Source organism: Pongo abelii, chromosome 1, assembly GCF_028885655.2.
Source record: "Pongo abelii isolate AG06213 chromosome 1, NHGRI_mPonAbe1-v2.0_pri, whole genome shotgun sequence".
In the NCBI taxonomy this organism is placed as follows: domain Eukaryota; kingdom Metazoa; phylum Chordata; class Mammalia; order Primates; family Hominidae; genus Pongo; species Pongo abelii.
The window spans coordinates 190,779,123-190,803,635 of NC_071985.2; the positions used below are offsets into that span (position 1 = coordinate 190,779,123).

The 24,513-nt window shown below is 44.6% G+C and overlaps 1 protein-coding gene and 1 long non-coding RNA gene across 8 annotated transcripts; one reads left to right on the plus strand and one right to left on the minus strand.

The window, feature by feature from the left end:
* The first annotated feature begins 837 nt into the window (after window positions 1–837).
* On the plus strand, window positions 838–8,454 carry LOC129051407 (uncharacterized). Its single transcript, XR_008515630.2, has 3 exons — window positions 838–999; window positions 6,590–6,676; window positions 7,685–8,454. It is a non-coding gene; the product is annotated as an uncharacterized LOC129051407 (long non-coding RNA).
* On the minus strand, window positions 962–24,382 carry PPIH (peptidylprolyl isomerase H). 7 transcript variants are annotated; one of them, XR_008515621.1, is made up of 11 exons: window positions 23,892–24,316; window positions 23,496–23,560; window positions 23,153–23,176; window positions 22,833–22,877; window positions 21,494–21,536; window positions 17,428–17,520; window positions 16,313–16,400; window positions 15,793–15,833; window positions 14,937–15,026; window positions 3,526–3,669; window positions 962–1,206 (listed from the first exon to the last, which is right to left on the minus strand). XR_008515621.1 is itself a non-coding variant. In XM_002810961.4 (10 exons), the coding sequence occupies exons 1-9, from the start codon at window positions 23,955–23,957 to the stop codon at window positions 14,958–14,960; spliced, it is 534 nt and encodes a 177-aa protein (XP_002811007.2). In that variant the 5' UTR covers window positions 23,958–24,316; the 3' UTR covers window positions 5,634–5,803; window positions 14,937–14,957. The 7 variants fall into 7 exon arrangements, 6 of the variants coding, with proteins under 6 accessions (XP_002811007.2, XP_009249824.1, XP_054393074.1 ...); XM_002810961.4 differs by lacking the exons at window positions 962–1,206; window positions 3,526–3,669 and adding an exon at window positions 5,634–5,803; XM_009251549.4 differs by lacking the exons at window positions 962–1,206; window positions 3,526–3,669 and adding an exon at window positions 5,634–7,029.
* Window positions 24,383–24,513: the final 131 nt, after the last annotated feature.

A 24,513-nucleotide genomic window follows, 5' to 3' on the forward strand; every position in this document is an offset into this window, starting at 1 on the left:
AAGCCCTACGAGCGACCCGCCCTAGGCGTTGTTCACTGGCCAGTGGCACTGTCAATCTGCCCACCTGACCCCAATCCCTGGCTTCTATTGGCTAATATTTTTTCAGTCCTCCACTCTCATTGGACCTTTGGCGGCTAATTCAGCCGACCTACAACCGTTCCTGCCTCCGCCGGCCGCCATAGAGACCGGAACTAGAATTAGAGTAGTCGGCCACGAAAACCATAGAGTACCCGAGAGGACGGGCAGAGGGAACGTGACTTCCACGAGGCAGCCGCCGGGCTGGCGGGCCCCACGTTTAGGGTTGTGTCTCGGCTGAAAAAAAGGCACGCCCGAACGCTGGGCAGGGATTACCCGGCCGGACCCGGGATTGGAAGGGGGCTCGACAACGCCTTAGCCCCCCGTGAAGAAAAGGCTTCCCTCCCTCCCAGCTCCAAATACGGTCCCTGTGATCTGAGAACATTACGGCGGGCAGAGTCGTCTTTTCTTTAATGGCCGTGTACTCGCGGCACAGCCGAGGGTTTCTGGAATTGCCTTAAACGTATGCGTTTGAAGAGCGTACCCTTTTGTCGGAGCAGTCACCTTGGAGGGACCACGCAGGCTCTGGCAGTCCGGGTTCAGCATGTTTAGGGCGAGGGTGTGCTCCGTGGGGACCTGCCTTCTGATCCGTTTTACTAGACATATATTTTAAAAAATGTGTCTTCCTTTCCAAGTATTCACATCTTTTTCTACTGGCCACAAATCAGATTTAATTCAACTCACATTTATTGAACAAGCTAGCCTGTTTTTTTTTTTACTTTATTCCTGCAACAGCCATGTGATAGAGGGATTACTATCCACGTTTCACAAACGATAAAATTGAGGCTGCCACCTGATGTTACTGAAGTCCTCCACCCACCTTGTTTCGTTCTTTTTTAAGCGTCTACTATCGGCTGGGGATGGAATAGTTCGCGAGTCAGTTTCTGCCTTCTGATGGAGGCAGAAATTTAAACAGCCAACACGGTAAATACTCCAGAGCTGCAAAACCACGAAGTATTTTGGGAGTGGAAGCAGGGAGAAGGTGGAGGGCTGACTTTCCGCGCACAGGGTACAGGCGAGAAGAGGTGGGATCTCGGGAAATGCAGTCAAGTAGTTCAGTAAGACTCGAATGTGACATTGGGTTGCAGAGGTGGGCAGATTCTCTTAGGTATACTTAATTGGAAATATATCCTGAGGGGAAGAGTGAGAAGAGCAATTTTAGAGCCATAAGTAGGGAGCGGCATCTTTTTAAAAATGGCTGCGCAGTGGAGAATGGGTTGCAGAGGGGCAAGGAATGGAAGTAGAGAAAGCAGTTAGGAGGCTAATGCAGTATTCCTTACCCGTACCAATGCCGTCTAGGCCTGTGAGTTCCACCTCCTAAAGGCGTTCTTGAGTCAGTCCTAAACCCTCTGTCAATTCAGAGTCTTTTCATTCCTACTGTCACTACTGTAGGCCATCATCACCAATTGCTTAGAGCAAGGGATAGGAACCTTTTTCTATGAGAGCCAAATAATTAATAATACGAGCTTGGCCGACCATATGGTTCTGACTTACTACTCAGGTTTGGAGCTTGAAAACAGCCTTAATTTTTACATGACACGAATCTTTACATATTTTCAACTATTTAAACATTTTAAAAACCATTTGTATTCTTAGCTCATGAGCCACAGAAAAACGGAGTGTAGTCGGCTGACCCCTAGCATACAGCAGTGCTGTTGGCTACTAACCACACCTCTCTACCTCTTTCTTACTCTAATATTACCCACCACAACAGCCAGAAAGTTCTTTTGAGAACATCTATCTGATCATGACACTGTGTTACTTAAAATCTTCCAGTGACTGCCATTACCCTTAGGATAGTCCAGATTCCATAATGTGGTTTACTGGACTCTCTGACTTCTAAGAGAAGTCATAGAGTCTTCTCTTGTATTCCCTATCCAACCTTCCAGGTGCTTGTAACTACTGGCTGCAGGATACTGCAGGAGCAGAGGTAGCAAACAGCTGAATTCTATGACAATAGAACTTGGTTAAAAGTGTTGCTTCAGTGTATCAGATGACAAGGGAGATGGTGAAATATTACAAGGGCCCTACAGAATAGACACTTGCAACTCTCCAGCCAAGTAAACATGCTTCAGAGGACATTGTAGAGAAAGGACTGTCATCTAGTGGAGTCCTGTAGCCACTGTTTCGTTTGGAGTATTACATAAAATTCTACATACAACACTCTTCCTTTCCTCCTTCCTCTTTGCCTGCTTAATTCTTCATCCTCTAGGTCTTGGCTCAGATGCTACTAGGTTAAGAATCCCTCCCATCTTAACACACTGTATTGCTCTAATTAAATGTTCCCCACCAGACTGTGACTTCCTTGGGCATCTTAGTGCCTGACACATAGTACCTTAAAAGATTTGTTAAATGAGCGACATGGTGTAGAAAATGAATTGAAAAGGGTACTGGCAGCAGAAGGGTCATCTGGGCAGCTGTGCCAGTAATCCAGGTGAAAAAGGCTTTCAGCAGCAATGTGTATGGAGAGTGGGTGGATTCCACAGCTGCTGTTCATGTGTTCCAGCTCCAGATGACTTGAATGTTAAAATGTTTCCTCAAAAGGCAGTCCCGCCAACACTGAGGACATTTAAAAGCATGCCCTATAGGCTTGAGAGCTTTTCTTCAGTTACAAAGACACTTAGAAAATATTGCTGCAGCACTTCTACGAATAAGTGAACAGCCTCACTATGTAACTGCTTTGAAGGGATGGCTTCTCAAGCAAAAATACAAATTGTGTAACATCTGTCTTTTCAATGTTACTTTAAAAAGTATCATTACTTACTCATCCAGTTACTTCATTCAGCTCTCTTCGTGCTCAGTGAGCCTGAGGATAAGCTGTTTAAGAAACTAGTTTGCAGCCAGGCACGGTGGCTCATGCCTCAGCACTTTGGGAGGCCGAGGCAGGCGGATCACTCGAAGTCAGGAGTTCGAGACCAGCCCAGCCAATGTGGCAAAACCCCATCTCTACTAAAAATACAAAAATGATCTGGGCATGGTGGCATGTGCCTGTAATCCCAGCTACTCGGGAGTTTGAGGAGGGAGAATCGCTTGAACCCGGGAGGCGGAGGTTACAGTGAGCTGAGATTGTGCCACTGCACTCCAGCCTGGGTGACAGACTGAAACTATGTCTCAAAAAATAATTTTCTTGTAGCCACCTCTCTACAAGCACCAATAGTTCATGACTGTTCCAAAGTGGGAGAGCACCACTCCAGAGCTTTACTAGTCTCCCTGCCATCCTGGGAGCTCACACCACCCAGCTGTCCGTGGTGACCACAGTACAGACAACTCCAGTGCCTGCCTTTAAGTGATGTGATGGACAAGGGATTCATCCCAAGAATCTTCTCTGCAAAATAACTTTTACCTTGTCCCCCCATCTCTAACAGACTGTGGCCTAAGAACACAGTTCCCTCTTCCTAAAAGCCCTCGCCACCTTGTTGATCTGGCAAATTAAAGCCTGTCAATACTTACCTCAAGCATCACCTCTTCCAAGAAGCCCTTTTCCCGTTTTTTTCCCTCTTCCTCTCATACCACTATCATTCATGCAACAAATATTTATTTAGCATCTATTAGATTCCAGAAGCTCAGTTGTTCCAGGTGTTGGGGACACAGCAGCTAAAAACAAAACAAAAAAAAGATCGGCGGGGCGTGGTGGCTTACGCCTGTAATCCCAACACTTTGGGAGGCCGAGGTGGGCGGATCATGAGGTCAGGATATTGAGACCATCCTGGCTAACAGTGAAACCCCGTCTCTACTAAAAATACAAAAGATTAGCCTGGCACGGTGGCATGTGCCTGTAATCCCAGCTACTCGGGAGGCTGAAGCAGGAGAATCGCTTGAACTTGGGAGGTGGAGGTTGTAGCGAGCCAAGATCGCGCCATTGCACTGCAGCCTGGGCGACAGAGTGAGATTCTGTCTCAAAACAAAAAGCAAAAAAACCAAATGTCCTGCCCTGCCCTCATACGGGCTCACATTCTGATACCACCATGCATTAAAACTGTCCCCATCTCCTATCACAAGCATGAGCCACATCTTACCTAGCTCCAGGGCCTAGGACAGAGACTGGCATAGAATATAGGTGCCAGATGTAACAGAGTGCAGCTGACCAGCCCATCGCAAGAATGTCAGCTCTGGATCACAGCTGTTCATCCTCCCCATCTCTTTACAATCCCACCCTATATAGTTACTTAAAAATCTCTCCTCCACTAGATGACAGTCCTTTCTCTATAATGTCCTCTGAAGTATGTTTCCTTGGCTAGAGAGTTGCAAATGTCTGTACTGTAGGGCCCTTATCACCATCTCTTGTCATCTGATACACTGAAACAACACTTTTAACCAAGTTCTATTGTCATAGAATTCGGCTGTTTGCTACCTTTGCTCTTGCAGTATCTTGCTGCCAGTAGTTAAGAGGCATCCCCATCCACAAGACAGAAGAAAGCAAGTAAGAATGAGAGCAAACAGAAAGTGCCTCATGAAAGAAACATCTGGGAACTTTCTTCTTTGCCTCTTCAAAATAGATGGGGTCTCACTCTGTCACCCAGGCTGGAGTGCAGTGGCACGATCATAGCTCACTGCAACATCAAACTTCTAGGCTCAAGGATCCTGCTGCCTCAGCCTCCTGAGCAGTTAGGACTACAGGTATGTGCCACCATACTCAGCTAATTTTTGTTGTGGCGTTTGTTTGTTTTGTAGAGACAAGGTCTTGGTATGTTGCCCAGGCAGGTCTTGAACTTCTGCACGCTGAAGTGATTCTCCCACCTCAGGCTTTGGAGTAGCTGGGATTATAGGCAGGAGCTACAGCACCCAGCTCAGTGGGATCTTTATATGTTGAGCCGTTTCCTTTCAAAACTAACATTTTCTTTTTTTGAGACAGTCTCACTCTGTCACCCAGGCTGGAGTGCAGTGGCGCAATCTCGGCTCACTGCAACCTCCACCTCCCAGGTTCAAGTGATTCTTGTGCCTCAGCCACCAGAGTAGCTGGGATTACAGGTACATGCCCCAAGCCCAGCTAATTTTTTTATTTTTAGTAGGGATCGGGTTTCACCATCTTGGCCAGGCTGGTCTTGAACTCCTGGCCTCAAGTGATCTGTCCACCTTGGCCTCCCAAAGTGCTGGGATTACAGGTGTGAGCCACGGCATCCGGTCCCAAAACTAACATTTTCTAAGGTATTGTTGCTGTTTACTACAAATTACCTTCATATCCACTCTCTTATTTGACTCTTTCAAGGATGCTCTGAGGTAAGTAGATAGGTCAAGTTAGTGACCCTTTCCCCATGGGCTCAATCCAGAACTAACCAAATTGATCCTTCTGGGAACATCTTTGGAATAAGTAGAGCTGTAAATTCCTGGGGCTGTGCCTTCTTTGTCCATCAGCTTTAACCTAAGAGAGTTAGGTTTGCTACAACTGCCTGGAAGTCAAGAGGCATCAACTATACACAGCAAAAGCTTGGCTCTGGTCCACGCTGGCCTCTGAGGAGTGCCAGTCCTCCTAGCTGAAGCTGAGGTGTGAGGAGACAGGGCTATTGCAACTATTTAAAAACAACACACAAACAAACAAAACCAAAAGAAAAAAAAAAACATACACATATAAAAAACTTTATTTATAGTGAAAACTTAAAGACAATCTTGGATTCTGAATCTCTGACACTTCCATGGTCTCTTGATCAAATGGGGCAGCAGCAGGCAGGGAAGCAAACACGGGGGCCAGTCCAGATTATCTTACTCAAGACCACCACCAAGAAGGGAAGGCCTACAATGGCAGAGACATGGAGGTCAGTGTGGGATGGGGAGGTAAGCACCTCAGAGGAACTGGAAGGGGACATCCCATATGAGACAATGCTCCCAGCTATTCTCTCTCTTTTTTTTTTTTTTTTTGAGACAGAGTCCCATTCTGTTGCCCAGGCTGGAGTGCAGTGGTGCGATCTCGACTCACTGCAACCTCCGCCTCCCAGGTTCAAGCATTTCTCCTGCTTCAACCTTCTGAGTAGCTGGGAATACAGGTGCCTGCCACCACACCCAGCCAATTTTTGTATTTTTAGTAGAGACAGGGTCTCACCATATTGACCAGGCTAGTCTTGAACTCCCAACCTTGTGATCTCCCTGCCTCGGCCTCCCAGAGTACTGGGATTACAGGCATGAGCCCCCGTGCCGGGCCACTCCCAGCTATTCTCTACGCTCCTAATCCTCTTTTCCCAAAAGGGTAGAACAGGTTAGATTCTCACCATAGGTCAGATCTTTGGGTCCCCAGAGCAAAGTTGGGCAGTAAATTACAAAAGAACCAGGAAGAAAGCAACTAACATTTATGGTCAAGCATACTATCTCATTTATTTGCCCTTCACAACTCCATGCATTATATATTATCTAATTATGCAAAGGAGTAGGGTCCCAAGGGGTTTCATGGCTTGACTAAAGTCACAGAATTAGACAGTGATGAGGCTTCCTGGTCTACTTGGCTCCAAAGCCTTTGTCCTTTTTGTCAGACTCTGATGGCTGTCTGTGGAGGTCCAGAACAAAAAGCAGTCCTTCTTCCTTGCAGGTTTCGGTCCCAGAGGTAAAGAGAAAGGGAAGTCCACAATCTGGGTTTATGGCCTTGAAGTCGAGCAAGTTATACTAAGAGAACAGGGTAAGTACACTCAGATACTATTGTCCCCCTCCTCCTGCCATTCCTCAAACATGCCACACCTTGCTCCAGTGGACAATGAGTACTGGCATCGTACTGCAGGCACAGACTGAAGTTTAACTGTGGGCCCTCAAGCAAAATGTATGAAAATGTATAAATGTACTTTGTAAGCTGCATGGTGTGCCAGGACCTAAGCTCTGTCATACCAGGCACTATGTTAGTCAGCATGATCCTTGCTTCAACAAGTTCTCAGTCCAGAGAAAAACAGACTGACATATTTGTGATACAGTATATTAAATGCCACAATGGAGAGATGAACCAAGTGCTGTGGGAGCACCCACTGTCTGGGCTTAGACCTGGAAGAGGAAGTGGAGGGATCAGCAATGGATTCACAACTGATGTTAGCCACAGCTGTGGGCAGGCTCCTGGGAGGTGCTGGGAGGATTTAGGATTAGTTAACACTACATATAAACAGTATGTATTTCTATTACAAGATACATGTTCAAGGTAGAAAATTCAAGCTTAAATAAGGCAACTGAAAAGTCTCTTTGCTATCTCTACTCTGCAGAAGTATTATCAACAGTCTGCTATATATCACTGCAGAGATTCCTGAAAGTCATTCAAAATAAACAGTAATATGCTTACATAAATTACTACATCTTGACTGTCACTTAACTTACCTTAGAAATCTTGCCAACACATCCAAATCTACCTCTTTATTTCGTTAAGGCTGTATAGTATTCCACTGAAGAGAATGGAACCTCTATGTGTGTAAGACTTGGCTGCAATGCAAGCAGCTTTGCCTTTGTACTGGACTGGAAGGGACTGGAGCCAGACATTCTCTCCACCCCTGGCCTTTTCAGCTGGCAGAGCTTCTGAGTTTCAGGACAGGGAACAAACAGTGTCACATGCCCAGCAGGCACATAAATATTTGCTGCCAAATCTCCAGTGTTCCCCAGACCCATATTTTCATGTAAAACCTCTTTTCTCTTGCCTGGACTACTGCTGCAGTGGACTCCTCACTGGCCTCCAGCCCATCCTCCACAATGCTGCCAGAATCATCTTCTGAACATGAACATTCATCTACAATATTCTGCTGAAAGTCCTTCAGTGGTTCATATTGGCGTGATTCTTTTTTGGAGGGTCAGTGCCCCTTTTGAGAATCTCGGGAGCACAATGGACTCCTTCCCCAAAAGGGAAAAATTACTTCATGCCTGAAAGTCAGCCCCTGCCCTCAGAATAACATATGAACTGCTAAGCTTGGCACTGGCTTCCACTACTGGCCCTGGCCTCTCTCCAACCTTCTCACCGTTTGCTTTTCATACCTTCCTGCTTCAGTCATATTGAATTATTTGCAGCTTCCTCTACACTTCCTGCTGTTTCCTGCCTTTATGACTTTGCATAGGCTGTTCCCTCTGCCTGGAATGCCCTGCCCAGTTTTAGCCACCTGACAAGTTATATTCTTTCTTGTACTAAACTGAAGCATCATCTCTTCTGTAGTCTACTCAACCACTCCGGGAAGATCTGGGCATTTATGCTTTCTTCACCTTGTTCTAAAACCTCCATTACAGGGCTTTATTGTACTGTAATTGTCAGTTCTCCCAAGAGACTGAGTTCCTTGAAGGATGGAACTGACTTTTCAAATCTGTAGCCTCGTATGCAGCATGGGACCTATCTTAATTCATCAGTGCTTAGTTGTGGAATGAATAGAGGACCAGCCCAGCTGCCACCAAAACATCTTTCCTAATCTTCCCCTACAGGAATGTCTCGCATCTACAGGTAATTTCAGAATGAAATACAGTGTTTACTAAACCTTAGTCATTCAAATAGCACCTTCACAACTGTTACAATATCTATCATCCACAGGTACAATTTATTTTTTAAGCTAATCACTATTTGAACTTCAATTTCGCCTCACTATAAGCTGTAATAACTGTAAAATGATGTGTTGTGCTAATTCTGTATTTTTTCCTAAGATCCAAATATTAAAATAAAAGACAGTCATCCCAGCACTAACTAAAGTAGTGTTTCCCACACTTCTCTATTAAGAAGCATGTGAGATACTTGTTGCTAACATAACATCCTGGTCCCACCCCAAAGCCACTCAATCAAATACTCCAGGGAAGGAATCTAGGAATTCATAGGTTTAACAAGTGCCCCAAAATGATTATTATCTGTTGGAGAATCTAGGCAACAATGAATTAAGGAAAGCTCTCTACCACTTGGTACTGGTACCAGGTGAGGATCACAGGGAAGGGGGTAAGCATATCAGACTAGCAGAGTTGCCAGAACTCGGGCTTTCAAAAGAGAGGTGCGACCCTCTCCCATGTATATGTAAGTAGCAGACAACCCATTCAGACTACAACAGGAGAATCCTGAGGGTAGAGGTTCATTTATGCTATACATAACCAAATTCATCATAAAAACTTTTCCAAGGGCTGGGCATGGTGGTTCATGCCTGTAATTCCAACACTTTGGGAGGCTCAGGTGGGAAGATCGCTTGAAGCCAGGAGTTTGAGACCGGCCTGGACAACATGGTGAAACCCCATCTATAAAAAGTTAGCTAGGCGTGGTGCTACACGCCTATAATCCCACCTACTAAGGAAGCTGAGGTGGGAGGATCACTTGATCCTGGGAGGTCGAGGCTGCAGTGAGCTGTTACTGCGCCACTGCACTCCAGCCTGGGTGACAGAGTAAGACCCTGTCTAAAAAAAAAAAAAAATCTCGCAGAACTCACTGAGATAAAACCAAGGTTTCTATAACTAAAGTTGTACAGACCAGGCATGGTGGCTCATGCCTGTAATCCCAGCACTTTGGGAAGTCAAGGCGGGCAGATCACATGAGGTCAGGAGTTTGAGACGAGCCTGGCTAACATGGTGAAACCCTGTCTCTACTAAAAATACAAAAAAATTAGCCAGACTTGGTGGTGCATGCCTGTGATCCCAGCTATTCGGGAGGCTGAGGCATGAGAATCGCTTGAACCTGGGAGGCAGCGGTTGCAGTGAGCCAAGATCGTGCCACTGCACTCCAGCCTGGGCGACAGAGTGAGATTCTGTCTTTAAAAAAAAAAAAAAAAAATTGTACAGAAAACTTCATTTTCACTAAAACCAAAGTCAGAACCTAGGAAGGCAAAACACAAAGGTTCTGGAAAGAAGTGCTCCATAGGGAGGTAGAATTGATCAAGTGACCTGTCTTCTATCTCTTCTTAGCTGTTTCACTGCATATGCCCAGTGCCTGGGCACAAGGCCTCAAATGCAGGATTAGGTGATACCTTGATGTGAATGCAGTGGATTCCTGCTGGACTAGTGCCACACCAAGAGAGTACTTCCTCTTGGTCTTTTTTTTTTTTTGGAATATGGCAAGTTCTCAATTAAAAGATAGACTCTTATCCCCTATTGACTTGCCTCTCAAAGTCTGCATCAGCATCACCTGAGAGCTGATTAGAAATGCAAAATCTCAGTCCCCATCCAAACCCACTGAGTCAGAACCACTATTTTATAACAAGTCTCCTGGAGATCCATATGCACTTTAAAGTATAAGAAATACTGCCCGGCCGGGCACGGTGGCTCATGCCTGTAATCCCAGCACTTTGGGAGTCCGAGGTGGATGGATCATGAGGTCAGGAGTTCGAGACCAGCCTGGCTAAGATGGTGAAACCCCTTCACTACTAAAAAATACAAAAATTAGCCGGGTGCGGTGGTGGGCACCTGTAATCCCAGCTACTCAGGAGGCTGAGGCAGGAGAATTGCTTGAACCTGGGAGGCAGAGTCTGCAGTGAGCCGAGATCGCACCACTGCACTCTAGCCTGGGTGACAGAGCAAGACTCCGTCTCAAAAAAAAAAAAAAAAAGAAAGAAAGAAATACTGCCCAATAGGGCTTAAAAATACCACTTCCCTTCCCTCCAAGACCCTTGCTCCATGGGAAATTCATCTCCTCTTTCATTAATTTTTCTCAAATCACATTATTCAGAAACCCAAAATGGGGTGCCCATCTGTGGAACCCCTTTACATTAGACTGCCACCCAGATTTCCTAACACTTTAAAACCTATGATAGGGATTTTTGGTAAAGTGAAATGCGATAATTCAAGTAAAGTTCTTAGCTCATTATTTGGGCACAGGAAGAATTCATTGAAAGATAACTGCTTTAATTATAGTACCCTTAAGTATTAGCTACGAGATTCAGTTCTAAGCAAGCCAGGGCGAGTAGATTAAGAAGCTTACATTTAAAAGAGCTCACTGTCCAGTACAGTAGCCACTAGCTACAACTGGCTCTTTACATTTATTATTTTTTTTATTTACTTATTTATTTTTGAGATAGGGTCTCGCTCTGTCACCCAGGCTAGAGTGCAATGGCACAATCTTGGCTCACTGCAACCTCTGCCTCTCCGGTTCAAGAGATTCTCATGCCTTTGCCTCTGGAGTAGCTGGGACTACAGGCGTGCGTCATCACGCCCGGCTAATTTTTGTATTTTTAGTAGAGATGGGTTTTACCATGTCAGCGAGGCTGGTCTCGAACTCCTGGCCTCAAGCGATCCACCCGCCTCGGCCTCCCAAAGTGCTGGGATTATAGGTGTGAGCCAACATTCCCAGCTCACGCCTATAATCCCAGCACTTTGGGAGGCCAAGATGAGCAGATTACCTGAGCTCAGGAGTTCAAGACCAGCATGGCTAACATGATGAAACCCCGTCTCTACTAAAAATGCAAAAAATAGCCAGGCATGGCAGCGTGCGCCTGTAATCCCAGCTACTCAGGAGGCTGAGGCAGGAGAATTGCTTGAACCCGGGAGGTAGAGGTTGCAGTGAGCCAAGATGGCGCCACTGCACTCCAGCCTGGGCGACAAAGTGAGACTCCATCTCAAAAAAATAAAAAATAAATAAATAAATAAAAAATAAAAAGTTAACAGTTTAGTCCCTCAGTTGCACCAGCCACATTTTAAGTGTTCCGTTGTCACATGGCGCTGATAGCAACCATACTGGACCTCCCAGATCTAGAATCTTTCCATCATCACAGCCTATGGACAGTCCTGGTCTAGCGGGCCTGTGGAATGTACAATGGCCACCTAAGGAATGCATTCTGCTTGGGTTGCAGGCTGAGAAGAAGGACTTTCTTGGAGGCAAAAGTTCATATAACTTTTGCTAACAGTGGGGGAGAGCGGGGAGGGTTGATGATCCCCAACCTCAGAAATAAAACCTCAACAAGGACTTCCAGTAACTTTATGTAAAAGACTCAGAAAGATACAGAAAAGAGGCCCCAACATTAAGAATTTCTAAACTTTATTCTTTTTGTTATCGTTTGTCCTCTGGTAGTGATCAGTGGTCAGTCTTTGGAAAGAAAGGACCTATGAACTCAACTTTAGTTACAGTAAAGAAATGAGTAGAAGAGGGAGGGAATGGCCAGCAGCCATTGAAGAGGGAGAGCAGGCTGGGCCCAAGGGGGACCCAGTATTGGCAGAAAGGAAAGCTCAGGGTGTCAAGTGGGCCTGAGAAGGGATCATCTGGCTGAACAAGAGAGGTCCACATGCAGCTCTCAGCACACACTTGTGCATTCCAGCCTCAGCATTTGCTCACACCAGTTCTCCGCCTAAAATGCCTGACATTCTCCCTCTCTACTTAACTCATGTAATAAATTTTTACTGAATGCCTGTAAGTGCCACATATTCTGAACAGAGTTGGTCACAGATAAAGGTGTGTTGTAGAGTCATTAAAATGGTCAGGTATTTGACTGGATTGCCATTTGGAAAAAAAGACAAGAAAAAGTCCTATCTTAACACTATACAGAAAAATGAATTATAGATGGTTTTATAAATATACAAATAAGACTTTAAAAATACTAGAAAAATGATCTTAGTTCCACCATATAAAAAGAAATACTAGAAAAAACACGGACAACATTGTGATCTGAGGTAGTAAAGACCTTAAATGAGACAAAACCGAAAAGCAGTGAAAGACTGATAATTTGGACTTCATCAAAACTTAGAACTTCTCTTTAACAAAGAATATCACCAAACTTAAGCAACACAATACTAATTTTTTTCTTAAAATATATTCTGAAGAAAACAATTACAACATATAAAATTAAGAACTAATGCTCAGCTGGGGGCAGTGGCTCACGCCTGTAATCCTAGCACTTTAGGAGGCCAAGGTGGGCAGACCACTTAAGGTCAGGAGTTCGGGACCAGCCTGGCCAACATGGTGAAACCCCATCTCTACCAAGAAATATAAAAATTAGCCGAGCGTGGTGGCACGCACCTGTAGTCCTAGCTACTTATAGCTATTGTATAAGGTAATCTTATACAATATTTTTAGTACGTTTGTGCATGAAACAGATTTTTGACTATGATCCATCACATGAGGTCAAGTGTGGAATTTTCCACTTCTAATGTCATGTTAGTGCTCAAAAAGCTTCATATTTTGGAGCATTTGGGATTTCGGATTAGGGATGCTCAGCCTGCACTGCAGTTTTGGTTTTTCTTTTCCTTTTTTTTTTTTTTGAGATGGGGTCTCACTCTGTCATCCAGGCTGGAGTACAGTGGTGTGATCATAGCTCACTGCAGCCTCAAACTCCTGGGCTCAAGTAATCCTCCCACCTCAGCCTCCTGAGTAGCTGGGACTACAGGCTTGCACCACCACACCTGGCTAATTTTTTTTTTTTTTTGGAAAGATGGGGTCTCACCAGGTTGCCCAGGCTGGTCTGGAACTCCTGAGCTCAAGCTATCTGCCCTCCTTGGCCTCCCAAAGTGCTGGGATTACAGGAGTGAGCCACCTCCTGCCGGGCTGTTTTCATTTTTTAATACAAGGTGGTTTTACATGAACTAAGAAGGAAAAGTTTTCAAGACATATTTTTTAGAACATGAAAAATATAGTATGATTTCATTTGGGAAAAAGAAAACCTCCCAAAATTAGATGGGCAAGGCAAAGGCCCTGATGGACATACATCAAACTAATAAGGAAGTGACCTCTGGAAAGGGGAGTGGAATTGCGGGTGGGTATTATCAAGAGGAGCTTTCACTTTATCTGTTTGGTGTGAAAGTTTTCACAATGAGAGTGTATTATGTTACTTGTGTAAACCAAATGAAATGAAATATGGGAACCTTGATTGGATCACCTTTTTTTAACCTACAAAAGTTACTTTTGGGACAATTGGGGAGGTTTGAAAATGTACTATATATTAGATAATATTGTGGTTACGTAGGATGTTCTTATTTTTAGGAGTTCCTTGCTGAAATACTTAGGGGTAAAGTGTCAAGAAGTCTGCAACTTTCACATGGGAAAGAGAAGAAGAAAGGGTAAAGGAAGGAAGATGGGAAGAAAGATAGGAAGGAAAGGATGGAGGGAGGGAAGAGGAGCAGGAGGGAGGAGGAGAGGCAATGGAAATGGGTGAGGAGGCAAGAAGGGAAAGAAAAACACAAATGTCAAGGCAAAGCAATAAAACAAGAATGTTAATCTTTGGTGAATCTAAGTGAAGATATATGGTTTTCAAGGTATTATCTTCTAACTTTTTTGCAGGTTTGAAAATAAAAAAAAAAAGAAAAACAAAACATCACTACTCCTCACCTGGCTGGAAGTGATGGATTCTCCCTTGTACTCTTCTCACACTTGGCAATGCCACTCATATTACTAGTGATCACCTCTGGGAATGTCTTACTTTCCATGAGCTCCTGAAAGGAGACATCTTTCAATTCTTGTCCCCCTCTCTGCAGCTAGTATGCTGCCCAGCGCAGAGCAGGCAGCGGTAATTACGGGTAAGAAATGAGTCCATGTAGGCTGGAAGATGCAAGGCATTCACCTATGAGGCCAGCGAATACGAAGTCAAGGCCTGGAATTGCAGTATCAGTTCTGATGAGAGGCATGACAGGTGTGTCTCCTGGCTGCTCGGCCTGGTCCCAGCAGAGAGTTACTCAGGCCTGGAGCCAGGTCTTTCTAGGGGGACTACTGAATGGAACTGTAGACTGAGAGTGCTGTTACAAACTGCCTGAGTAGTTTTCACATTGATATTTTGTATATTACAAAGTGATAGAAAAGTAAAGTGCTCCTACAACCCTTTCTCTTTTGATTTTTACAGTGACTCTGAGAGATAGGTATTACAGTATTTCCATTTGACAGATGACGAAACGTGCTCAGAGAAGGAAAGTGACTACTCCAAGGCCACACACACAGGAAACGGGCTCAATCTCATGTCTTCAAGACTAAAGTTCTTTCCACTAGACCATGCTACCTTCTCTGAGGTCTGACTCTTAACCTAATAGGAGAAAGACACACTTACCTGATTCAGTCTTTGTCTGGACTACATCTCCCCACACTGCGAGATCACCACAGGTAGCTTGGGCTTATTGTTGGGGCCTGTGGGAACATTCTAGGAAAAAAAGCACAATGGAGATTTCATCCACTCAGGCACTCCCTCGTTCCCTGATCAAACTTTTACTGATGCCTGCCAGCTCTGTGCTAAGGACTCAGCACTCAGAAACAGTCCATGTCCTGGCAGACAGGTAAAGCATATAATACCTATCAAAGAGAAAATGCAAAACACTTAGAAAATATCAAACTTATGATAAGAAAAAGTTATAAGAAAGAGTTGGATAAGGGTTAGATGGGCAACTAAATTGGGGCTTAAAGAGGTCAGGAAAGGATTCACAAAAGAGGGGTATTTGAACTATGCCTAGAAGGATGAATGGGATTCCATCAGGAGGGAAGGAAAGAAGAGCATTCCAGCTAGAGGAAACTGTGTTAGCAAAGGCTCAGGGGCAGGAAAGAGCAAGCGGCAGGGACGTGTATGGCAGATTTAGAGAGGAGCTACTAGCCTGATGTGACTGGAACATGGAAGAGGCAGTGGAAGGAGAAGGGGCCATGGAGAGGTAGACAGGGACTAATCATGAAGGACTTTGAATGCAGTGCTGAGGAGTAGAATTTTATCAAGTAGGCAACAGGGTCATCAGAGACCAAACCTCAGTGTTGGCTAGACAGGCTAACTTATGTGGTTTCTCCTCCCTTTTCCTGAGGCAATGAAGACTGGGCCTAACAAACTGGAGCTCATTCCCCCTTCTCTAGCTCCTGGACGCTAGCTAGTCAGACAGTACCAGACCAGAATGGCAGAGAAAGAGAAAAATCAAAGCAGTACTTACCTCAATCTTTCTCATCACTAGAAGTCCATCGATGATTTTTCCTGTAGGAAGAGTGTGAGCTGGACTTTATTCTTGTTTACATAGCATTTTCCAGCTTCCAAAGCCCATTCTTAGCTATTTTCTCATTAGACCCTCATACTAACTTTAGGAAATTAAGATGCAGTAGAGGTGAAATGACTTGCTCAAGGTCATAGGTAGTAAGTAGAGTTAGGGCTCAAACTTATACCTGAGTGACTCCAAAGTCTCACCGTATCATGCTGCCTCTATGGCATTTCTCTGGAGCTAGCAACTGGATTTTCCCCCTACGTGGTTCCATACTATATCAAATGGCCCTTTTGTCCTTCCCTATACTTCTCTAGCCACACATGTTCCCCACCTCCCCACCATTTCTGTTTTCTCTATTACCACCTAAGCAGTTACACGAGTTGAGCTTTCTTGGTAAGAGTTTGAGAACTAACTCCTCTGGAGGTTCCATCCAGGATGAATAGGGCCTGGACCACGGGACAGGAGTAGGGCTTACCAAACACCACATGCTTCCCATCCAGCCAATCGCACTTAGAGCAGGTGATAAAGAACTGACAGCCATTTGTACTTGGACCACTGTTCGCCTGATGGAAACCAAATATACCTGCAGTAAGCTTCCCCGGCCATGTTAGCTGAAGGGCAAGATTTCCAAAAGAGCTTGTAACACTGATTCCTCCATGGTTTTTTTCAGTAAATCTAACTTAGCACCTATTATGAGCCAGGGCCTAAGCTGGGATCCAAGGATACAGAGATGAACAGGATATGGCTCACTGCAGCCTCAAACTCCTGGACTCAAGCAATCCTCCCACCTCAGCCTCCCTAGTAGCTGGGACTACAGGTCTGTGTCACCACACCTGGCGAATTTTTTTTTTTTTTTTTTTTAAAGTAGAGACTAAGTCTCACTACGTTCCCCAGATTGTTCAAACTCCTGACCTCAACCTCAAGCAATCCTCTTGCCTTGGCCTCCCCAAAGTGCTGGGATTACAGGTGTGAGCCACCACGCCCAGCTATGAATATGTCTTGAAAGCACAACTGTTTATATTCTGAGTAGTAGGGCTGAATGCCCAGACACAAATCCTGGTTCAGATTTTAGTTCCCCAGCCTGCTAGCCTGCTAGTGGGCCTTACCTACTGGTTTTCTTTTCTTTCTTTTGTTTGTTTTAAGATGGAGTTTCGCTCTTGTTGCCCAGGCTGGAGTGCAGTGGCGCGATCTCAGCTCACTGCAACCTCCCTGTCCTGGGCTCAAGCGATTCTCCTGCCTCAGCCTCCTGAGAAGATGGGATTACAGGCACCCACCACCACACCTGGCTAATTTTTTGTATTTTTAGTAGAGACAGGGTTTCACCATGTTGGCCAGGCTGGTCTTGAACTGGTGACCTCAGGTTATTCACCTGCCTCAGCCTCCCAAAGTGCTGGGATTACAGGCGTGAGCCAGCATACCTACTGGCTTTCTCAGTCAAACCAGACTGAGAAAGGAGGTGGTAAAGGTGAGTCCTGGGCCAAGCAAGAGAAGGAAAGCATTTGCTTCCATCCCAAGAGACAGCATTGGGCCTCAAGAGGGGCCTAGAAACTACCTGGCTATAACCCAAAACCTTGATTGGACCTCACTTACCATGGAAAGCAGGCCTGGAGCTGAGTGTCTAAGTTTAAAATTTTCATCGGCAAATGGCCCCCGGTAAATACTGGCGACTCCAGTACCATCTCCCTGAGCAGAGAGAAGGGAAGTATTAGTGACTTGGAGTGTTGGGTCCCTGGAAACCAGAGGAAGAACACTGTCGCACCTAAAGCCTGACGTCTTTAAAGTCTACTCTTACTCTTGTTGGTCATCTTGGAAGGTGCACCTGTTTGACCCCACCCTGCAATCAGAGCAAGCCTTATAGAAGGTACCTACAGCCCACAAAGACTGGCTGGAGCATTTTATAGACTAGATAAAACAGGTCACAGCTGGGCCTCTAGAAAGATCAATTAAGATGCAGACAAAGTAGGGAACAGAAACAAGGTGATCACATACTCAATCCTTGCCATTCTTGAAGACTCTCATGTCTTCAGTCACATAAAAGTACCCACTTAAGTGACTACCACCCCATTCCCCTAAACTAGCTAAGAGGGTGGGTGAGCTCTTGGCAGTCTGTATGTACAACATGATACTACCCTCCTGGTCGTAGTTGACTGATCCAGAGAAGGATGCGTAACTCACACTGGGCCAACTAGAGTTCCTTCTCTGGGAATCTGGAGGTGGGATAGATGCCCTCTTTGAGGCTAAATTTGTATCATGTAAACCTGAAAGCTGGATGTGACTACCATTTGCAAGGTGAGCTAGAGAACAGAAAGAGAACACAACACAGATGTCTAGCGAGCACTAGAGAAACAGAGATAAAGAACTGCCTTGGTTCTCTATGGTTCTAGTTCCTAGTTCTATTTCTTCCTTTAGTTCCATGAAACACTCCCTTTATTATAAACTCCCAATTTCTGCTTAAACTAGCTTTATTTTCATTATCTCTTTGCTCTTCCAGCAACCTTGAGGAATAAGCATTATCATCTTCCCCATTTTTCATGTGAGGAAACTGAAGTCTGGGTAATAAAACAATTTGACCAAGGCCATATTTGCAGTGCCTTAAATAGAATCCCTGAGTTTTAAAGGCAATATTGAGGAGTGCCAAAAAGACCAAGCTCTCCTCTCCAGTTAGTAAAGAGAAAGAGTGCATGGAAGAAAGGGAAAACACTGACCCAGTGTAGAATGAAGGGTCCCTTTTTGGGAAAGAACAACCATTAATATAAGCCAGAGAATAAAGAAAAACTGTCCAAATTCAAACCTTTGTTTGGCTAAATATTATCAAATAAAATCAAGTCTGTATATTAGAAAGACCTGGCCTGGTGTGGTGGCTCACACCTGTAATCCCATCACTTTGGGAGGCTGAGGCGGGTGGATCACCTGAGGTCAGGAGTTTGAGACCAGCCTGGCCAAGATGGTGAGACCCCATCTCTACTAAAAATACAAAAATTAGCCACGTGTGGTAGCAGCGCCTGTAATCCCAGCTACTCGGGAGGCTGAGGCACGAGAATCGCTTGAACTCACCCGGGAGGTGGAGGTTGCAGTAAGCCAAGATCGCACCACTGCACCCCAGCCTGGGTGACACAGCGAGACTCCATCTCAAAAAAAAAAAAAAAAAAGATCTGAATTTGAGTTCCAGATCTATCATTTAGAGCTGGGAAAGTCAATTCCTATCTGTGAGCCTCAATTTCCTCATCTATCAAGTGAGGATGAAATTACCTACTCTTTACAGTTATCATGAAGATTCAATTAGATAGTGTCTGTAAAAAGCACTGTGCAAACAATATAGCACTATGTAGATAATCAAATAAGCTATTATGTCATTAACTAACTCCACATACATATTAATACAGAAGGAAGAGAGAAAACAAGTTCATCTCCAATTTCCCAGTGAACCTAAGAGACACATCAGTTACCGTGCCATTCTCCATAATCACATTATCTATAGCTCTCCAGAAACAATAGGGAAAATTACAAAATTAATAATTTGGAGCAAGCAATAGAAAGTAACTTATCTTCAACTATAGTGAATTGATCAAATAACTTGTCTATTCATAATGAAATATTAGGTGGCTATTAGAAAGCATGTTTTAGAAGACGTAAGGACAAGGGAAAATACGGACAATTGTGAAGTACAAAAAAAGTAAAACATATAGATTATTTTAAGTCTGTTAAAAATTATATAAACACACATATACATACTAAGGTAAGACTGACAACTGTAAACCAAAATGCCAATAGTATATTGTGAGGTGAGATTAAGAGTAATTCATTTGGTGATTTATTGTCTTCTTTGCACTTTTCTTTTGCAACCAAAATAATAAATACTATTAAAACCAAAAATAAATGAACAAAACAAATATTCTTGGTCAAACTTTGGAAGGTCTCAAATTCTGATTTTTCTGGCTCTTGCTCATTCCATTTTGCCTTCCCCATGGAAGGTTCTAAGCAAGCTTTTTTTTTTCCTTTAGACAAGGTCTCGCTCTGTCGCCCAGGCTGGAGTGCAGTGGCATGAACATAGCTCACTTCAGCCTTGAATTGACCTCCTGGGCTCAAGGGATCCTCCTACCTCAGCCTCCCAAGTACCTGGGACTACAGGCGCACACCACCAAAAATAAAAAAATAAAAAATAACTTTTTTTATTTTTGTAGAGACAGGGTCTTACTATGTTGCCAAGCTGGTCTCAAACTCCTGGGATCAAGCAATCCTCTCAGCATCCCAAGGTACTGGGATTACAGATGTAAGCCCTGCCAGCAATTGCTTTTAACTGGGCCTTCAGACTGAGCAACTATTGTCTAACCACAGAGTTATTGACAAGTGATCAGATGTGCCTGGGGCAAAAACTAGTAAAAAGCTATTCCTCTCCTTGTAAGGCAACGGGGGAGCCTTGGGGAAAAGGAAGGAAAGAAGGCAGAGGATAGCTTCTGGGCCCTTCTTACCAGCTACCAAACCCCACTACCATTATTTCTTTCCAGGGGCTGCAAACAAATGCCTACAGGAGCAGGCAACATAAATAAGGGAAACAGTTGTGGAGACTGGTGAAATGGCAAAGATATGCCATGTCCAAAGGGACCAGTTCCTTGATTCCAACCAGTTGTCACTGTCACTGTCACTGCCACTGTGAGAAATGCAGGCCCAGCGTACCTCCACTTTCCATTTTTTAAAGCGAAAACAAAACTAGGATTTTTTTGTGCCATTTCACAGTTATACAACACCATGCAGATGAAACAAAACATAGGTAAAAGCATAATTCGGCCTAAAACCTGCCACTCTGCAACCCTATATTGCATAGGAAAGGAAAGAGGTCTTAAAAACTCATGAGAGTCAGACTAAGTAAACACATAAAAGAGAACACATGTCTCCCAGATCCAAGAAAATAGCAACACAGCTAACCAAATGATATTAATAAGAGTAAAGAAAGACCATGCACAGAAGTCGGGGGTAAGGACAAAAGCAGGTTTAATAAAGAAAAAATGTAGTTTATCCCACACCCTCCAAGGTTGGGGTGGGGAGGGAGGCTTCATATGGGGGACAAAAACAGTCTACTTACAAGAAAGTTATGGTTAGCAAAAAAGAACTATTTCACTGGGCTCTCCCAGTGAATACAGCAAAATTCCTCCAGAACTATCAACCTCTCTCGCTCTGATTCCTTGCCCACAAATCAACTTCTTATGAAAAACTCAGCTTTCCAGGCACTGTGACACCAGAAGTAAAAGAGAAAATGAGACAAGCATTTAGCCCACTAGAAGGAGACTTACTGCCATTCAGAAAAAAACAAAAACAAACCACAGCTGATTTCTGACTAAGTTTCATATGACTAATTAGTGTGAACCTATCATAGATCATATAGGTATTCTTAAAAAGTCCAATTTCTGGCTCAAAAAGGCTGAGATTTGGACCATGGAATTTAATGCCTCAATCAAAGTGCTAAAGTCTGTTATCTACAGTCAGTTGTACCCAGCCACTTTCAAGAACTTCCCCATCACCATTCTCTCCAATACTCCCATCAAACCTGGCTATTGTTCTCAAGCCTTAAGACTGGGTCTCTGTAGTAAAAACAGCAATTGTAACAATAACAACAAAAACTAAAACTACAGGTCTTTGATAGGAAAGGAATAGTACTTACATTAACAAAATCTCCACCCTGAATCATGAAATCCTTTATGACCCTGAAACAGACAGCAAAGAATACTGAGAAGATTTTATGGCTTAGAAAAACATAGACTTTGTTATTATTGTATTAGATTAACATTGATTTCAAAATACACTATCACTTTGGCTATTATAAAATCATTATTCTTAGCTGGGCGCGGTAGCTCACGCCTATAATCCCAGGAGTTTGGGAGGCCGAGGCAGGCAGATAACATGAGGCCAGGAGTTTGAGACCAGCCTGGCCAACATGGCAAAACCCTGTCTCTACTAAAAATACAAAAATTAGCCAAGCATGGTGGCACATGCCTGTAGTCCTGGCTACTCAGGAGGCTGAGGCAGAAGAATTGCTTGAACCCAGGAGGGGGAGGTTGCAGTGAGCCAAGATCATGCCACTGCACTGTAGCCTGGGCGACAGAGTGGGACTCTGTCTCAAAAAAAAAAAAAAAAAAAAAACAAAACTGAAGATTATTCTTTTCCTGAATGATTAAGCTGAAAAGGATAATTAACCATAAAAAAGGATTTTAGTTATAAATTAGGGCATGTTAGAGTTGATCAAGTGCATGATCTGGTACCTGAACAGTAACAAGAAGAAGGGGCTGAAAGCTTACTTGCCAAAGCAAAAGGCAGATCAAGGTTTTGATGTAAATTTGGAGGAAAGAACTACAGAGAATTTATGTGAAATGTACTGCTACACATGTAAGGGCTTAACAACTGTTAGCTATTACCCCTAGGGAGGGTCCTTAACCTTTCTTATCCTCAGTTTCCTCCTCTGTAGAATGCAGATCACACATACCACTTCACAGGAGTCTTATTGGGGATTAGAGACCCACATCTCTAAAGCTGTGATATAATTATGTGCTAACATTGTTACTAACCACAGTGAGGCCATGAGAAAGATTCTATATTGAAATGAGACTAAGTGTTGCCATACTCCACTCCCCAGGAAATATGATTATCCTTGGACAATCATATATGATCATTTTAGGAATTAGTTATAAATATTAACCAGCAGGATATATTATATGCACTTTAGGATTACAAATATACTTTTTAAAAAATCTGCATTCACACAAACAAGTGCATGAAAAAGACAAGATATTGTAAAGATGAGTAGTTTCTGTTTTGAAGACCTAAGAAGTGGGGGAGTGTAAGCAGAGTTAGAACATTTAATAAATCTTCAGTTGTTGAGTCCACAAAAACATTTCTTCTCAAGAAATGGAAGAATTACCCTCTGGTTTTATTTTCCTCTAAAGCGCCTAATCCCCCAGGAAATATTTCTGAAAGACTCCAGGATGGCTTGCCAAGAGCCTTACCTGTGGAAGGTGCTTCCTTTGTATCCTATTGGAACCCCATCTTTTCTATAACCAAAAAGAAAGAGACTTGGAGTGACAGCAGGTAGCACAAGGCCTTTCCAGTTTACCATGCACTGGAGCCAAAAGGACTCTCCTAAAGATGGCTGACAGACATAAAGAAGGCAAATAAATTAAACTAGGGACAGACCCTTGGGGCATTACCTTCTATCACTGTCACCAGCAATCATTCAAGGCCAGCAGGTGGTTCACCGATACCCTCACTGCAGCCCCAGAACACCCCTCTGGAGCAGGCAAAGAAGTCAAACACATCTGAAACTGACCTGAATTCTCCGGTGCAGAACTGCCTGAAAGGGACAAAAAATGAATGATTCAATCACTATGATATCATAGTCGTGAGCGCCTCTAAATACGGGAAAGAATAAACACTGGAGCCAGCAAGTCCACCAGTCGGCCAACCAGACGTCCAGACACGCAGACACACAGACTAACAACGTAAATTAACACGGGAACAATCCAAACGGCAACCAGACAGAGCAATGCACGGAGGAATCAGGTCTCAAGAGCAGTGAGCGGACGGACAGAGGTAGACAGGCTATTTCAGGCGGCTGACTGGAGCCCGGCTTCTGTCTCAGCTAATCCAGCGGAGCTGGAGCACGTCCTTACCTAAAGTTCTCGGCCGTCTTAGGCACAACGTCTGCAAAGAGCTCGATCTTCATGCGGCCAACTTCCTGCAATCAGCGGGAGACTGTCAGAAGGCCCAGTCCAAGACCATGAGGGCTTCACGGAGCAGGGGGCATGATGGGCTGACCCACCACCCTGCCGCTCCGTATCTCCCACCTCCGCCTCCCTGGTCTAACCGCCCAGTTCCTCCAGAAGCGGGGTGCTAGGATTGGGGAGACTCCTCCTCCTCTTTTCCCCCCGCCCGGCAGGTCGGTAGGTTCGGGTGCAATTTCACTTTCTGGCTGGCTTCCCGAGTCCGCTCTCTCTGGGTGAGTTCTGCCTGCCTAACCCCGAGCAGTTTCCCTTCGGCGCAGGTGTGGACAGCCTCCTGGATCTCACCTGACCGCCAATGCTGACATCAAAGAACACCACGGGGTTAACAGGACTTGAATTTGCCACCGCCATGGCTCCGACCCGGAAGCAGAAGTCGGGAGCGAGGGATTCCGGCGAACCTAAAGCCTGGTCCGCGGATTTCGTCCGGGGAACAGGCGCGGTAGACGTGGAGCGAGACCAGGCCCCGCCCCCGGAAGCTGTCGCCCGGTGCTGTGTGTGCTGAGGCTGCTGGGGTCTAGCTGGGAGACTCTGTCTGGCACTGGGGACGCGGGAGTGAGGAGGAGGAAAGCCTTGACATCTTTTTGGTTAAGGTCAATGGTCACCCCACTCACGTGGCTGTACTAAGGGCAGTAGAAATTGATCTTGCTCTAGCTAGGACTTTTGGACTAGGCAGTCGCCGGGGTCCTCCTTATCGGCTCTTGCAGCCAAGCCCTCTGCACCGCCACACGTGCTGTCTGTCTTCTGCCCGCTAGTCTGTGAACACCGTGAAGGCAGGAACTCTGGTTTGTTCATCCTCAGCGTTTAGAACAGCTTGGGACGTAAAGGCTTGCTAAGTAAATATCCCTTCCTCTAAGTCAGGACAATAGATTGTTTCAGTTCTGCCACAAGCTACCAGTTTTGTCATTTC

What these genes read in the sequence shown, in the direction of transcription:
- PPIH (XM_002810961.4), bottom strand. Translation starts at nt 23,957, where the DNA reads ATGGCGGTGGCAAATTCAAGTCCTGTTAACCCCGTGGTGTTCTTTGAT. An exon ending in ATGTCAGCATTGGCGGTCAG is followed by an intron (nt 23,561 to 23,891) that starts GTGAGATCCAGG and finishes CGCTGATTGCAG; the next exon opens with GAAGTTGGCCGCATGAAGAT. An exon ending in AAGACGGCCGAGAACTTTAG is followed by an intron (nt 23,177 to 23,495) that starts GTAAGGACGTGC and finishes TGTCCCTTTCAG; the next exon opens with GCAGTTCTGCACCGGAGAAT.